Source organism: Coloeus monedula, assembly GCF_965178545.1.
Source record: "Coloeus monedula genome assembly, chromosome: 1".
Taxonomy (NCBI): domain Eukaryota; kingdom Metazoa; phylum Chordata; class Aves; order Passeriformes; family Corvidae; genus Coloeus; species Coloeus monedula.
In genome coordinates, this window is record NC_138781.1 from 24,076,904 (window position 1) to 24,094,902 (window position 17,999).

The following is a 17,999-nucleotide window of genomic DNA, read 5'->3' on the forward strand; positions in this document are numbered from 1 at the left end:
ATTAGAACATCAGCTTCTCACAGAGATGAGCAGTGCTGCTACCCTTTATTGTCTGCTTGCTGTGGCTGTTTTTGAACAAATACCTTTGTGTCTTTCTTTGATGCTCCTACTTGGTTCAGCAAGCTCCTGGTGACCATTCCTAAAGCTGCCATGGTACCTTTCAGACTCCAGTGGTCGTGCTCACTTGAAACCACTGTCCAGTGTGCTAATGAGCATTGGTTTAATTTCCTCTAACCTACTTATAGTAAGTTGTTCAATGTAGGATGATTTTTAGTGGCTTTTGGGAGAGGAGAGTGTGATTTTTCTAAGTATCACTGGGTACAGTGGGGTTCTGTTCGATGACTGGGCTAAAATGTGTTATGCTACTGCGAATAAAGCTCTGCAGCAGACATCCTAAGAGAAGTTCTTGTCTGCTTTTGACTTAAGACCATAATTTTCCTCCTCTTCAATGTTCAAAAGACTAAGTTAACTTTGATAAGCAAAATTCATTTTTATTTCCTTCTAAGTTTTGCTTTTCACTGTTTCTCTTTTTAGTTATGCTAATGTAAAGAAGTGCAGCAATGAAGGACGTGCCTTGATGCAACTGGATTTTCAACAGTTTTTAATGAAGCTAGAAAAGTTAACAGACATTAGGCCTATTCCAGATAAGGAATTTGTGGAGACCTACATTAAAGCATACTACCTGACAGAAAATGACATGGAATGCTGGATAAAAGAACATAGGGTAACAATTAAATTTGCATTCTTTTCCTGTCTATTGAGAAAATTCACCATGATGATAAAAACATGCTAACAACTATAAATAATCAATCCTTCCATGTGTTAAAAATGAATATAGGCATATATAAGTATATTTTCATTTATTACAGTAAAACCTATGTAGGAAGCAGTATAAATATAAATGTATGTGTGCATGTACATTTTCATTTTTATCATATGAAGTTAGTATGTGCTTGAACTGGTTCAACATCTGAGGACTGGGGAGGATGACTGAGCCAGTCACACCTGCCTATTGGATCAAAAAGCGCAGAGAACTAGGGCAAAGGGAAACTGAAAGCATTTGTGAGCTGTTCAGAATATGCCAAAATGCACAGCTTGATCATCAAGAATTATGTTTTGGGATCACACCATTAGGTTTTGTATTGCCTTTAGGAGTAGATTGCTTAAACTAAGTTGTATGGCACAATGGAGAAGATTTATTGCTTTTTCTTCATTTGATAATGCTTAATCAGCATTTCTTCCTGAGACGTCTGTATTTGTGTTTTGAGAACATTCAGATGCTTTCACTATAGCATGAACTAACAATTAGAACAGGTCTGTGTAAGTAATAGTCACATGCTATTGGAGATACCCATCTTTAAAGTAAGTCTTTTAAAGTGACGCACTTGAAATCTGTATTTTGGGATTACTTTAAATCCCACTAGAAATGGAGGAAAAAAGTATGTCTTTGATAGAATTTTCCTTGTATTGCCTGGAGCCCCAAGAGAGATTGTGAGCTATGGGGTTTGATGACCTACAGGGAAAAACTTTTTTAAACTCATTGGTGGAAGCTATGTTTTGGATAGTTTTAGATAAAGGTAATACTGGCAAATGTGGTGTTTTCACAGGTACTAAGAATTATTTTCTTCACATTTTTGACATTTTTTCTTCCTTCATTATGTACTGAAATCAAACTTGTTTGGACACTGCGGACAGAAGCATTTAGAAGCTTATTGGAAATGAGAAATCAAAATAAAAAAGATCACCAACATTTATCATTGTTTGTTAAAACAAAGTTTTTGTGTTAAAAGCTTAACCATTTGCATACGTATTTCCCACCAAGCCTCCCAAAGAAAGGGAAATACATTAAAAATTGATTTATAAACATGTTCCCAGAGTTACTTTCTGTGAACTCTGTCCAGTACTTTTAAAGTCATAAGCATTTTCCATTATAAGCTGCCGTGTAGCAAAATACAGTTTTGTCCTCTCTGTGCCTCAACTATGAAAACTATCCAGACATGACTTAACTACAGCTTTAAATCTCCCTTGTGTACTGATGCTTCTATCAGTTGTAAAATCCACACTGAGTATGTCTGCGTTTTTTAAAATTTTCTATCTTTGTCTGGTGTTTTATTCTGCTCTAACATGATCTGCTTTTGTTTGCCAGGAATATTCCACTAAGCAGTTGACCAATCTGGTGAATATTTGTCTGGGCACCTACATCAACAAAAAGGCAAGACAGAAGCTGTTAGCTACCATTGATGACATAGACAGGCCTAAGAGATAACTGGCGAAAGCTGCTTTCTTTCTGACTTGTACCTTTTTCTGTTCATGTGAAGCACACGGACATTTCTCTCATGGACTAATGACAACATTAGAAACATTGTGCATGACCTTTCTTACCAACATTGGAGGCACTCTGAAGTGACATAATGTTCTAAAATATGAGTTTTCTAATCTGTAGATTTCTTTCCTGTTGTACTTCTTTTTTTTTTTTTTTCTGGTTACTTGCCCTTAGTAAAGGGCCACCATTTGTGTATCATTGATGAGCTGTATATTTTGCAAAAGTGTATACTGTAAGTAAAATCAAAATCAGAGAGAAACACATTGGCTTAATATATCATTGATGCCCTTTTGAAATAAAAGGGCTACTTGCAAATATGATTTCTTTCTTCCCTGCTTTCACCTTCAGAAATTGTGCTGTATTATGGACCAGTGTAAAATGAAAGGATATGTATAATATTTGATTGATGTATCCTGCATGTGGATTAAGAGTGCAGATCAAACAAATACCCTCATGTTAAAGCCCATCATCTTTATATGTATTTAAAATGTCTGTTTATTTCAGAATTAATTTAGTCATATCAAAATTATTGACTTCAGATTAATAGAAGGTAATAAAATTGTATGCTAATATGATTTCTTTGTGAGACTTTATTTTTCCAATTCAACAATGCAAAATGGCAATAATGCCAGGGAACTGGAATAATGTTTTTTTGACTGAAGTTTTGGATTGATACTAAGATAATCTTCCTGTTTCCTGCGCTGCTGTAGATATCCTGAATGATCCTGAGGAAAGTAAAATGACTTGACTGCATATGTGTCCTAGAAATCAATTTGTCAGAGCATCACTGACTTCACTGGAGTTTTCAGGTTCACATTTGTTTTCAGTATGTAAACTTTCAGGAATTTTATTTTTTATTACACAATAAACTTTTTGCAGTGCTCTCAGACCTTTTTAAAGGAAACATGGAGCGAATAGGTAATTTATAAATAAAAATAAATTACCTAGGCTGCAATCCTCTAATGTGTACAACATGGTAAATGCTCAGTTTGGGATTCATACTTGCCATTGTACTTTAATTCAGACGTGGGGGAACCAGGACTTAGTGAATGTCAGCAGTAGTGTAGTGACAGAAAATTGCCCCATGGAGTCATCATAATTGTTCTTTTCTGTGGCCTAATTTCCTCAGAAGTGTCCTGAGCATCACTGTGTGAGTTTAGAGAAAGCCTGTGTACAGTTTTAGAAGAATGATAGAATTTACATTTTAAATATTGACTGCATGGTATTCAGCTTCCTTGTTTATCTGTATTTTAAAGGAAATAAGATTTAGAACAAAATTTAACACTGTTCTTTATTGACCATGCTGTCTTGCCTAGTTCCGTTTAAAACTTGCTTAGTGGTTTGTTACCATATGTGTTGAGGCTGAATCCGTTTCACCCTCATTAAAAAGGTGATTCAAATGAAAGTGTGGACTTTTGCGTCAGCGTATCTGCCCTGGAGTCAAATCCTGAGCGAGAGCTCCTGGAAGAAACAGAAACATGTTGGGGACTATTAGTGTAAAGTATCTTTCAATTTTCTTCTCTGGGATGAAATAAGAAATTCAAATATCTTTACCAGAGCTTTGGTGAGCTGAACACATTTAATTTCTTCTGAACTGCTTAGGTCACTGTAATTTTATTGCTTACCAGAAGGTAGAGGTGTAATCATTGGAATGCAAGGTCAAGGTGAGCAATTGCATGAACTGCAATCAGGAGTGGTTTTTTTTGTAGTATATCTGTAGTTTGACTTGTTATTTTTAAGTAAGCCCCCAAATAAAAGAATGTGCAAGAAGCAGTGTTAAGCAACAAGTGTTTGATCTTCATTCATATATGCCTCAGAAATCATTATATTTTCCACAAGAACCTTCCCATGCTGTCCAGGATTGATGCCAAGGAGGAAGCCACACAGCTAAAGGGCCTACATACACTCTTAGATACATGTTTTTAGGTTGCCCTGTTTGAAATCAGGTGTTGGACTCAGTGATCCTTGTGGGTCCATTCTAACTCAGAATATTTTTTATTACTTTGTTCTGACTGACTAATGAAGCTAAGTTCTTGCTGAGTGCTGAACTGTTATCTTATTAAGGATATATTTGGTAGTTTCCATCCTCTGATAATGAGAATTTTTTATAAACCACTGATTTTTGAGCATCTCTGTGCATCTTTGTTCTCCTGTGCAATAAGAAGCCTCTTATAACTGCTTTTTCTGCAATAGAGAATATGGCTTAAATATTCTTCATGTTTTAGAGGAGTGTTTTGCAATACTTTAATAATTGAAGAAAATTTCCTTCAGTCTCCAAGAAGACTGAGCAGCAGTGCAGAAGTGGGCATTTGTCAGTCCTTCTTTAGCCTGATGAAGACTTTAAATCCTGGTGCTCAGACACGAAGTACTCTGATACTTGTCAAACTCATCTGGAGCACAGATGAGCAGTTTTCAAGTCTGGTTAGGCAAAGCCTATCCTTACACACAACTGGCTTTTCTACAGTCAGCTTCTCTCAGTTATATCTCATGGTGACACTGTTCTTCAAAAAAGCAGCTACTGGGACAAAAATAGGGGGAAGCCAGCTGAGTGCTTGCATGGCCCTGGTGTAAGATTGAGGTCCTTGCTTCAGTATAGGTTTAATTATTCAAAGCAGAACGACATTGATGAGAAAGAGCATCCTGGATCAGCAGTGCTTCAGCTGAAGGGATAGTACACAGAGCAGCCCCCAGCGGTGTTAATTCAAATGCCTGATCTTGGTAGGCACATGGATGTTCCATGCTTTCAGGCAAGTAGCTACATTTTCAGGTAATTGACTGTTCTCGGTTCCATTGACTTGCTTCTGATCTTCAGTGGGAAAAACTAGGCCCTGTCCGGATCTGCTTAGCAAGCCCTTGATGTGGAGTGTAGATTATAGCTTGTGTTCGCTGAAAGAACAGCCTCCATTCTTTGCCCTTACTCCTTTAGGGGACAAAAGAGGACGAGTGATCAATGGCTGCCTCAAAGCTTCAGTGAAAGGTTTGCATTCCCTCTTAATTTTTTGCAGATGTGAATGATAAAGGTATGTCTTGTGATAGATACCAGATGCAAAGCTGTGGATGTGGTGATGCCTTTTCCTGGTCTTAAAATCAAGAGTCAGACATGGTTAGAAGGGGAAAAGGGATTTTACCTTGGTACTCATTTTAAGGATCCTTAGGTGCACTATGTCCAGGTCGAATGCACCAAAATGCACACCACAATGCACACCCCGAAAGATCTGGTGTAACATTATAGGTTTTACTAATTAGCATATCTATCAAAGATTCCCCAATGAGAGGCTTGAGTGAGCCCCCCTCCCCAAGGAACCTTCCCCTGGATGGTTCTATCTTGGTTTACAGAATGTGTTCTGGAGAGGACCTTGGGGTCTGGGGTGCACTGATCCCTACCTACAAAGCTTCTAAAATGTTTAGTCTCCTAGCTTGACAAACAAGTCCAAGAATGTAGGCAAAAAGCACTAGGAATACAGAAGTTGTAAAAAAGGTGTAATAGGTATAAAAGTAAAGGCAAAAAATCTTCGTGGCATCAGTGAGTTGTGCTCTTTGCTTGTTACTGTGTCACAGAATGCACAAAATTATAAGGATCCCCTCTTCTTACGATGAAAGTGATCTATTTGGGGTCTTTCCCTGTGTAAGACCTGCTGTATTGTAAATGACACAAATGGAGATGGACAAAAATTGCAGATTTATTGTGGTTTTGATGGTATCTATTTTTTTATAACCACTGCTTGAAACAGCGTAGCATAAAGGCTAAATGTACTGACAGTGGGATTATGGTGCAAATATGGAAATAATGCAGTTTGCAAGCAGCAAGATTTCTGTGCTTGCTGGCTATTTAAGGATATTTGTGAGTGTGTTGTTTTTGCACTGCCAGAGCTGGTTTTCATCACAGCAGAGACTTGGTTTTTAAGGATCTTCTGCTCATCCATGAGATCATGAAGTGTTATATGGAGCAGTATCTTTAATACTCAGAACTTCACAAACACGTGTTGTGTTTTGGTTTTTTTGAAGTAGGCAGAAGTCAGTACCATGCCATATGATAAAATACATGCTTGAGAAACAAATGATGACATGAGTAACCTTGGTTTTTGTGTTGTGAATCCACTGCTTAATTTTGTGGAGTATTCTGTCCAGTCCCAAAGAGTTTACATGTACAAGCTAAATTAAAAATGGTTGTATGTGAACTAAACTCGAGTCTACTTGGCTATTCTGCTAAACAAAATCTCTACAGTATCTCTCAGCTGTGCTGGTTTGGTCTGAAACTCTGGATCTGGATACATATGTGAAAAAAATCTACTTTCAGAGCAGAGATGTACAGATCTGTGTTACATTTGTAGATTATCTTGCACAGATTTCAATATTGCCAGATTTAAAGTTGTCAAATAACTGTCTAAATGTGTTGAGATTTGAAAAACAAAGTATATGAGCAAGCTGAAGATCTAGGGGAAGAGAGGCAGTGAGGTACCTCTTGTCACTAAGCACAAAATGAATGATCAGATGTGCAAAATGACTGCAGGTATTTCCTACCCTATATCACTAGTAATTTTTATTCATACATAAAAAGTCATCCCATTCATTGCATTTCAGTAAACAATAAAAAAGAAATGTCACTTGAGCCTTAAAATAAAAAGAATCCTTGTACAGGATAATCATCCTGGGGCTGCTGTCTGAGAGCTGCAGGGATGGCACGTGAGATATGCACCATAAAATTGTGTTCCTTGAAATTCATCCATATAATATAGCATAAATATGTACACGCACAGAGCTTTGTGTGCAATGTAAGGAACTACCAAAAAAGAATGGCAAAACTGAACAGGCCACATGCTATTGATTTCTCTGCCATCATTGACACTGACCCTAAAGCCTGGGTAGGTAGAGCAGAAGTGTTTCTTTGTGGGAGTAATGGGTGTTCATTGAGGATAAGGTCATAATCTGGGTTTGAATTCTGAGCTTTGAGTACACCTGAGTTACCATTGTGCTCCCACTGCCACTGCCTGTGTGTGCTGCTGCTGTGTGCTCTGCAGGAAGCACCATGCGTGAGCTGGCTGAAGAGGAGCTCCAGCACAGCCCAAAACATTGAAAGCAGCAGGTTGGACACTTGGTGGAGCAGGTTGCTCCTGCCCTGAAGGAAAGCTCATGGATAGTCATGCTTGCTGTCCTGGCTGCTTGGGGAGGATACTTGTTTGAGATGCACAGCACTCCTGGGTCAGGGCATGGGCGGATCAAGTGGAAGGGCACCCTGGTGAAATTGTAGCTTGCTCTGGGACAGCTTGCTGTCCTCTTGAAACCTCAGACCCCAATAAATGCAGGAATTTAGATGCCTGATGCAGTTATTAGCGCAGTACTAAGCATCTGTGATTTTTCAGGACCATTTCTTTCTAGAAGTGTAGGAAAATGTCATTTATGTAAATGAATTTGACCTGGGGCTGATTCCTGGCCCTGAGCAGCTAGTTCAGCTGTCTCCTCCAGCACGGTTAGAATATTTAAGCAGCCAAATAGTCTAACCAGCTGGGTGGTCATGGGTGGTTTATAACATGCTACATTTCACTAGAGAAAATTTTTGCCATGAATAGTAGTGGTGCGTCATGGCTGTAATGCCATTAGCCCTTCCTTCCCCCTTGCAGATGCAGCCCAGTGCTGGGCTGCTGTCTCTGCTGTTCAAAAAGGCATTTCCTTCTCAGACCTTTATGCTGAGTTCTGTTTATTTTTAGTGAGGTGTTTACTTCTGCCTTCAATTGCTCAAAATATCTGCAGTGAGATGCAGGGCAGGGCTCTGGGTGATGCACAAGTGCTTTTGCCTTGTGTGCTAAGAGAGCTCTTGGTGGTCATGGCTACCCTGGCCGGGAGGAAGGATGCCCCCGTGGGTGGCACATCAGGGAACATGTTAGAACTGCTGCATACCACAGCAGCCAGGTCACAGAGTCATCCTGAGCTTTGATTCAGGTTCTGCTGTGTCTCAGCCCCTGATGTAGGGAAGTTTGTTATATTTTCCTGTTCTTTAGAAATGACATTATCTGTCATGTTTTGTGAGGCGCTGTCAGGCTCTGGTTCATTAGGCACGAGCTGTACTTTTAGCAGCCATTGGTGACTTAACCCCAGGGAAGATGAACTGATTCTTTTCACGGGGTAACAGCAGGCGAACAGCCAGTGTGGATCACCTTTTTGTTTTCCCTGAAGTTCAAGTTAGTTTTCTTAAGGTACTGAGTTAAGACCTAAGTACCAGAATTAATATGCAAAAAAGCTAGACCGGGAGGTACAAGGAGAGTGTAGATGAGATTTAAGATCTTGTTTGCTCACAAGAAAACTAAGACATAAAATTATTGGGCATTTATTTTTTTCTTAAAAATAAAATTTTTTTGTGAAGCCCAAATCTGAGACTCTTACAAATAAAATAATCAGGTAAAGAGGTTGGAGAACATTTTTTTCAATGCCTAGCCATGCTTTTTTAGATCTATGTCTTCAGTAATAGAAAATGATGGGATAGCTCATGGGACTTTTCTTCTTGAGGCTGTAAATTGATTAGCTTTGGTTGCCTGGGTGAGTATGCAGACTCTAAGCTGGTAGGTTCTGTTTAAGATTCTGTATGATTAGTTCCCATGAACTCTGGTGCTCTCATCTCATGTCTTTAGGTTAAGACTCATTTCTGTATTAAGTTTCAGTTTTCTGCATTTGAAAGAAGGGAATAGTGTGAATAATTAAAACACATTTATTAACCTCTAATGAATGGTCAGTAAAACTGGGAACTGGACTGAATGGCACTCATGCAGGATGCTTTGAACCATGCTCTTTGTAGGAATGAGAATAAAAATCTTGAAGTAGATAAATAATTTTCTGGAGGTCAGTATGTGCCTGTATCACAACCTGAAAAATAGAAATATAGTATTCTCTGGGGTTATCCGATACTTCATGATGAACCTTTCTGCTCTCACTATTTCATGAGGTCAGTGAAGGATTTTCAGACTGGGCTCTTCTACTTTGTACTCTCACATGTTTTCCTGAAAATGGGGTAGTGTTCATATTTGCTCTTCTATAAACATTGATTTCTTAGGAAAAGAAAATTACAAAAAATGCGGAACACTGGGCTTCTTTAAATATTTAATAATATGTTTACCTTGCTTTACTTATACAGTATGGAGGAGAATAGAGATTAAAGCATTAGCTTCTTTTGCACACAACTGACAGGTGAATTTTTGGCTTTTTTTTTTCTTTTGCATTCTACTGCACACTGCAAGACCAAAAATAACATACTAATGGTCAGTGGCAGCCTGTGGGGAAGCCCTTTCCCTGCGCTTTACTTCCAACTTATATGAGTCTTGCCAGCAGCACTTGGGAGCTCTGTTCGTGGGCCCCATCTTCACCCAGTTAAAATATGGAATTAATGATTTCTCTTGCCTCAGTAGGGCTTGAATCTAAGAATAATATAGGTTGCAGCTGAGTTTGGCTAGTCTCTGCTAGCTTGTGTATACCCACAGCACAGAATTCTGCCTCATTTCTCCTTCCAAAGGGACGCAAAGTCACCCAGTGGAAACACTTCTCTCCCCTGTCCCCAGAGACTAACCCTGAGAACACCTTCTGTCGAGATACCCAGGTTAGCACTGGTGTCAGCGAGGCTGGAGACATCAGCCCTTGGAGTGGAAAGCAGAATCCAGCTCCCCAATTGTCGAGGTGTTCAGCCACACCTTCATGGGAGCTCTGTGACCTGCATTGTGCCACCCATCCTGGCTGTGTGGATCTTCCAAGGAGAGGGCTGGAAGTTGTGGTGGCAGCCAGCCAAAGAAACCTTGGGAGAAACTGGGCAAAACCCCCAGGCTGGATGACAAGGACCCAGGGGCTGGTGACAAGAGGAGATCTGCTGGCCAAGAGAAAGTAATCTGGTTTGTTTTACTGCCTTCCCTGCGCTGTTGAAGCAGGGGAGCGGCCTGGGGGTCCACACAGAGGGCTGCCTCTCTCTCGGGGTCACAGCTCTCGGTCACAGTGCCCAGGGAGGACATTCCTCCTAATGAAATCACCAGCCAGTCTCAGCCGCCTGCCCTTTGTATTAGTGGAGCTTGAATTAGGCCATCACTCTGAAACACCAGCCTTTCTTTGGTAGTGATGGATGAGGAGATTCAAGTACAATCAGAGGAGGAAATTAATCTGATCTGATTCATCTAATCTTGGTTTTAATGGAACGTTCCAAGGAGACAATAGGGACCTGTCTTTCAGCACATGTTGGAACTTGGGCTCTGGTTACAGAAGCTTTCCCATGCCAGCCCTGGAGGGAGGCTGATGGAGGGTATCAGCAGGATACAGACTGAGTAGCCAGGCTGCAGGCTGAACAGAGTCACCACCTTGCAGAGACCATATTTCCAATATGTTCCTGGGCTGAAGAGAGGAACAAATGGTAAAAATCCCACTACGAAATGGATGACTTTTTATATAGATTTTGTGGTGATCAGATTCAGGACTAAAGCAATGAAGGACCAGAGAAATGCAAAATGCTCTGCACTTTTGACGGAATCTCCCATTATCTACCCCAATACATGGAGAGGAGTAGGAGGACAAATGAGCAAAGTGGCCTCTCTGTCCCCTGCCATGGAGAGGGAACAATAGCCCTTCTAACTCCTCCCCTCTTACCTGTTAAGTCAGCCTAATACCTAGTTTTTCCTGTTCATCTCAAATCATTATTTTGTGTTCAAACCTATTGAATGAAAATGACGAATATGTTGAACAGTTTCTTCTAGAAGATACAGAAAACATTGTGTTTATATAAGCAGTCATTCTTCACCGTACATTAAATACCTGTCTGGGTGTCAGTGAAAAGTCATTTGCAGAATTGGTGTAGATGTATTGCCTGTTGTTTAGAATGCCTATTTTGTGAAAATTAGGCTGGTCCAAATAATTGGGTGTAATGAAGAGGAAGCATATTCATGCTACAAAAAGGCTGAATGTGCTTTGGAAGAAAAGTTAGTTTCATTACTCCTCCTGCAGTCTCTAAGAGCAAGATAATCTGAAAAAGGGACTACTCTGACAAATAACTTTTATTTTTGCTTCTCACAATAGCTCACAGACAAAAGACAGACTGTTTTTTTTATGTATTGTGCCAGATCATTCTCTCTTCTGACTCAGCCACCCTCCCCCAACCTTCATTTTACCCAAATGTCAGTTTGGTTGTACATGTGTACATCCCACCATCTTCCTTAATGTGGTCTCAAGGTTTACCTGAAGCACCATGGCCTGTATTTTCCCTGTGAAATTTAAAGCTCCCAAAGAGTTCTATGAGTACAGGAGGAGAGGTGGGATCAAGTAGGTGGTGTTGCCCTTGCAACCAGCCCATTGCCAGTGTCCCCTCATGTTCCAATCACGTGCCCTTAGCTGGAAGGGCTGAGGAAGAAACCTGGGCAAGGTATAAAGTGTCTGAAAACAGGAGGTTTTTAGAACACTGGGGCATTTATTTCAATATAAAAATGCACAAAGGCAGCTAGAAGCTAAATAATTCCATCAGCCAGCTTGGAAGACAAATTCCCACTGTAAGGGATAGGAAGGCCCACAAATGTGAAGGCCAGAGGAAATGGTGAGGGTCTCTGTTTCCTGCAATCTTGTAAACAAGGTTATCAGGTTTTCTTCACAGAGATTTCCTGTGAAGTTAACCATCTGCTGTGATACAATATAGCCTCAGTGTCACTGTGCTCGTTTAGGCTAGATAGGAATATGACTGAAGCTTTCACAGTTTCTCAAAGGTAGGAAGTAATAAATCCCAAAAGACAGAGGACACTGTCATGACTGAGGTAAAGGGAAGAGGACTGAAGCAATGGAAGTCCAGAATTGTTTCTCCATAACACCAATGGATCACAGAAGGAGTAGGAAGGTGGCAGAGCCTGGCTTCAGCCACCAAAAAGGCAGTGAGGGAAAAACTGACAGTGCAAGGAAGGATTGGTGAGAAACACCTTGAACAAAATGCTGAGATCCAGCCTTCCATAAAAATATGTTTTGAAATAGTAAATCAAACACTGAGTTCCAATTAGATACAAAAAACTCTGAAATAAGCTTTTGAGATGAAACCCATTAGTAAAGTGAGAAGGAAATAGTTTCTTCCATGGAAGGTGAAATGTACTTTTTATTCCACAGAGACATGTATGTGCTCAGGGCCACTGCTATGTGTGAACTCTGTCAGAAAGACACTTTTCTCCATCATCATCCATTTGCAAATCGGGTCAGTGAAGTACCAATTAAACTTAGGTCATTAATTTTAAATACACTATCAATTTTCTTTCTTTTTTTTCCCCTTGCTTTTTCTTTTTTTTTAACTTGTGTAATGATCTGTGGGGAGTCTTGGGTCCTTAGCCTTCAATAGATCTTTTTTAATGCACCAGTATCAGAGCTTAGATTACCGTTATCCTTGGCCTTAGAGCTGCTGAAGACATTTCTATACCTTTAGTTTTAGTCTCTATCCATCCTCTACTTCCCCAGGTGAGGTGTTTTGTGAAAGGCAGGAATTAGTTCCAGCCCTTTTCTTGGTTGAGAATATGAGTCTATTTTGGGTTTTTTGGGAAACACAGAAGGAGCAAGAGTTCAGGATCCATAAAAAACCCCCTGCTTTTGTTTCTTTGGTTTCATGACTTTATTTTATTTGATTTTTATTCTTATTACTTGAAAGTTATTTCCGTATTGTTAGGTTTTATATTTCAATTTTACTTTCAGATTTTTAAAAATTTTAATTGAAGTCTCAAAAGAACAGGATGTGTGTTGTTTTTTATAATTTGCCAAGAGATCCTCTGGTGTGAGCTTCTTAGGCAGTTTTGGAAGATTTGGCCGTGGCTAAGTTTGCTCTAGGAGGGGCTTCATGAGACTGACCTGGCTGTTCTGCCTATGTTAAGCCATACTTAACAGCACCTCTAGTAGTGCTGGTAGAGGAATTGCTGAGTATTATGGGAAGCTACACACTCCTTTGATCAGGCAGGAGCTCTATTTATTACCCTTAGGAGACCGTCCAGTGGGTTTCTAAGTGCTCAGCTCAGTTGCATGCATATCTAACACCATGAGGAGTTTCACTACGCAGCTCCTGAGCACAGTCAAACATAAACCCTGTGACTGAAGAGCTGCCCTGGAATGGATCCTTCTGCTTGTGAAAGAAGAATGATGCTACCTGATTTTACTCATTTTCAAATCAGCTATTTAAAAAGCCCAGGTATTTAATCTTTAAAATTGACCACACCAAAAACTGGAAAAATACTAAAACTCCAAAGCCCCTCCAGAATAGATAAAATCCATATATTTATTCTGAAATTTTACCTGCATTCAATTTAGTAGAATAAATCATTCATGGAACAATGTCATAGGAATTGAAACATATTATGTCTAGAAAGGTGGGGTGAAAATGATTAAATTCACTACACCAAGTGGGAGTTGGGGCTCCTAAGATTCTGGAAGGTGCTGGACTTAGCATGCACAAGATTTCTAAAATATACATGTCTGCATGGGGGCTTTGGCAACCCTGTGCAAATCAAAATGACTCCCTGTGAGCTAAACTACGTGCTAACCTTCAATGACTCTTCCACAGCTGTGAAAGAGAGCTGGCTCAGACCTGCCAGCCTTGGATACACATTTCCTGAAACCATCAGCAAAACTTCTGGGTGATCTAGAATGTGCAGTTGTTTCTAAATGAATTTATGTTAGCAGAAAGAGCATATGGAACAGATCTACCATTTGATTTAGGAGCTTACAAGGTTGTTCCTCAGAAATGTATCTTTCTTAGAACTGCTGGTGTTGTTCTACCTGGCATGGGAAGGATTTCTACTTACAATACTTCATGGAATTACTGCTTGTATAATTCCAGAGTTACATTAGGAACTGTATCATGTTGTCTCAGTCTAAAATTGTTAAAACAGTTCTGAATATAAATAGTCCATTAATACTTTGAAATAAGCAGTGCTTTAAAAAAAGCCCAAACCACTTAATTTATGCATATTTCTCTGCTTCCTGCTTACAGTTCAAACCCCTAACTTTTATGGTAGTGTTTTTACATTTTTATTAATTCATATTACAGTTTCCAGTTGCTTGGAAACTGGTGACAGGCTTATGCTCGTCAAATTCATGAAGAATGTAGGAGAATACATAATACCAGCACGAGTCAAATGTACTGCCATCTACTCAAGACATGCTGTCCAGGGCAATTTGTCAAACTGCTCTACAGTTTATTTCTCTATTGTATTTATCCTACCCCCTTTTCTGGATTCTACTTGCATGCTCCTGCTCCTCTTGTCTTTCTCCTTTTCTCTCCACTTCTTTGTTTACCAGGAATAAAACTCCTGAAATGGCTGATTGCACTCAGGTCCTGTGTGAGTAGTGAGTAATTCTTAACTCTGACTTTGACTGCACTGTGACAAAAGCTTCACTTGCCCAGTGCCTGCCAACACGCACCTTTGGCTTTTTCAGACACATTTGCTATGCGGTGCAAATGAGTCATTCTCTGCAATACCGTGGCATTTGAGAGTCTGAGACAACACAAAATTGATCCAATAACAATCTAATAACAGATTACTATTTGTAAGACATGCTGTATAATTTGCCTGGATGGGAGATCAGCTAAGGTAAGCAACTCGGTGGCCAGGAGGGAAGCATTAGGAAGATTTTATGCTTACACTCAAATTCCTTTTATAGGCAAAAAGGAGAATATAACCATATGAGAAAATAAGAATTTGTTGTTGCTTTAATGAAAAGGTATTAGTGTTTAATAATAATAGCAACAACATTATTAGTCTGCTTACAATAGTATATCTTCATATTCCATATATCTAATTCAAATTAATACTTGATAATAAAGCCAAAATGTGATAAAATAAAATCTCCTTCCTAGTACATTTCTTATATTCACCCTTGCAGTGTTTCTCCAGTTGACAGGCCTTAAATTTCAGTGTGTGTACCTGTGGGTGGGTTATGAAGAGCTGCCAGTACCCTGCAGCATTCACCAGGGAAGAGAAAGGTGTCCTGTCTCCCTCCACTTTGCCAGGACAAACATAGTGGTAAGTTTTCGTGCACAATTCTCTTGGGTTCTACTTGGGTTTATTTTGTTTGCTTTTTGTAGCAGTTTGTTCCTGTGCTCTGTTCACTGCTTTCCATTTACTTAGTTTTTCTATTTTTTTTCTTACTGCTAGAAAGTTTTTTACCAGAGCAATGCAAGGTTGCACTCCTGTAGGGACTGCTGACTTTATCAGCATGATTTGTTTTATAATCTGTGACCTCCAGTATGTTCCTGCACCTGCCATCTTCCACACCAATTTCATTCCAGGCAGTTCAGAGGCACTTTGGTCCACACAATACAGGTATTCATTAAACTATAAGTCAACCAAAATAAGCTTAGGCCACAAGTACCAGACATTGGACTGTTGTCATAGTTAAACAGCTAAATTCAGGCTTGTCCAAGTCAAGGCCTCAGGCTATGCATTTTCAGGCGTATAGAGCCTTCAGTATAGAGCCTGTAAGTTGTAATGGCAAAAATCCCATTTACCGCCCTATGTTACTTGGATTCTTGTTCAGTCTTAGCAGAATACCTTGATTTTGTTAGAAGCTACGTTGGAAGGCTTAGACAGATCCAACTGTGGCTTTCAGGCAGGCCACAGTAAATAGGATGACTAGTTTTTATTGATGTTTGGAGGGGCTTTTTAGTTGTGCATGATATATTGCACAGGATAATTAGCTGTCAGATGGATAAGAATGGCATGTTCTGGAGTCCTGTGCAACATCTCCATACTCACACAACAGACACATTCTCTTTTACCAGAGAAAAACAATTAGTTTTTTGTATTTCAGCCATTCTTCTCACAAAACCAGCAAGTTTTAATAGAGTATGGGCTCTGAATGTTCCAGTGTCTAGGGCTGAGTAAAGAAAGGAGCCTTGAAATGTCCTGGTTCTCACATCTTGGTTGATTCCTCAGCATTGTTTGGAATCACAAAATCAGTTAGGTTGGAAAAGACCTCTGAGATCATTGTGTCCAACCTAAAGTTGAACACCACCATGTCGATTAGACCATGGCACTCAGTGCTACGTCCAGGCTTTCCTTGAACACCTCCAGGGACTGTGACTTCACCACCTCCCTGGGCAGCCCATTCTGAAGCCAAATCACCCTTCCTGTAAAGAAATTCTTCTTGTCCAGCTTAAACCTCACCTGGCACAGCTTAAGACTGTGTCCTCTTTCCTCTCGCTGGTTGTCTGGGAGGAGGGCAACCCTCACCTTGCTGCACCCTCCTTTAATGCAGTTGTAGAGAGTGATAAGGTCTCCCCTGAGCCTCCTCTTCTCCAGGCTAAACATCCCCAGCTCCGGCAGCTGCTCCTTACAGGCCTTGTGCTCCAGATCCTTCACCATCTTCACTGCCCTTCCCCAGACATGCTCCAGCACCTCGGTGTCCTCCGTGAAGTGAGGGCTCCAGAACTGAACACAGGACTCAAAGTGCTTCACCAGTCCTGAGTACAGGGAGAATCACCTCCCTGGTCCTGCTGGCCACAATAGTGCTCATCCAGGCCAGGATGCCCTTGGTCTTCTTGGCCACCTGGGCACATGCTGGCTTGTGTTCAGCTGCTGTTGACCAGCACCCCCTGGTTCTTTTCCACTGGGACATTTTCCAGCCACCTTTCCCCCAGCCTGTAGCACTGCATGGGGTTGTGACCCAAGAGCAGGACATGGCACTTGGCCCTTGTTGAATCTTACACAATTAGACTTGGCCCATCCATGCAGCCAGTCCAGGTCCTTCTGCAGAGCATTCCTACCCTCCAGCAGATGAACACTTCTGCCCAGCTTGGTGTTGTCCACAAGTTTACCAAGAGTAAACTGGATGCCCTCACCCAGATCATTGATAAAAATACTGAATAGTACTGGGCCGAACACTGATCCCTGGAGAACACCACAAGTGACCACATGCCAACTGGATGTAGCACCATTCACCACCACTCTTTGGGCCTGGATGTCCAACCAAGGGTGGAATTGAGGGAATTCAGAAAAGGAGAAAATTGTTGCAAAAATTTGGTGCCGGTGCTGCTAGAAACTGGGACATTGTTACGTCAAATTCATTGGAAGTCCATTTTGCTGCTGGCAGCAGGGGCCATTCAGGTCTGGAGAAAGTTGGTAGGAAGTAATTTTCTAGGAATGATCTTCAGTATAATGTGACTTCTGCACCGGGCTTATATTTACCTTTTAATGTATGGGTATTTTATCCCTTTCAGGCACAGGTTGACAGTTTCCATCCTCTTGGGTCAGTCCAAGTCAGTCTGAAGTTTGAGGGTAAATTTGTATGTGCATAGTGGATTGCATAATTCTATGGGCTACTGTTGCATTTCTTCCAAAGATGGTTATTTATGTGTGCAAGCTGCATGGTAGCTATTGAAATAGGCCCAGTCCCTTGAGTACATAATACCATTAATTCTTTGTATTGGTGGTGTTTTAGACAATCACTGCTTAGGTTGGTCTAAAATACATGGAGTCAATGGACTTTAAATCTTAAATCCTTAAACTCTCAAAGTCTTTGCCTTTGCCTGTAGAAGTCAGGTTCTGTGCACTGTTTCACTTAGGGGAGTAATACAGAGAGTTCATACAAAGGAAGAACAATACACCCAGAGCAAGCTCTTGTGAGCAGTGCTGTCTAGAGCTGACTCCTATTTCCCATTCTGCAATCCCAATTGCTTCTGCTGAAGCAGATAGATTGATTCATT

At 40.5% G+C, this 17,999-nt stretch overlaps 1 protein-coding gene across 1 annotated transcript in view; it reads left to right on the forward strand.

Annotated features, from left to right (window-relative positions):
* VPS50 (VPS50 subunit of EARP/GARPII complex) overlaps positions 1 to 4,093 on the forward strand; it is an 85,957-nt gene extending 81,864 nt beyond the window's left edge. The window contains exons 27-28 of the mRNA XM_082293745.1: positions 535 to 724; positions 2,147 to 4,093. Coding sequence (XP_082149871.1) covers positions 535 to 724; positions 2,147 to 2,266 — 310 coding nt within the window. The 3' untranslated portion in view covers positions 2,267 to 4,093. The remainder of the gene's footprint in view (positions 1 to 534; positions 725 to 2,146) is intronic.
* Positions 4,094 to 17,999: the final 13,906 nt, after the last annotated feature.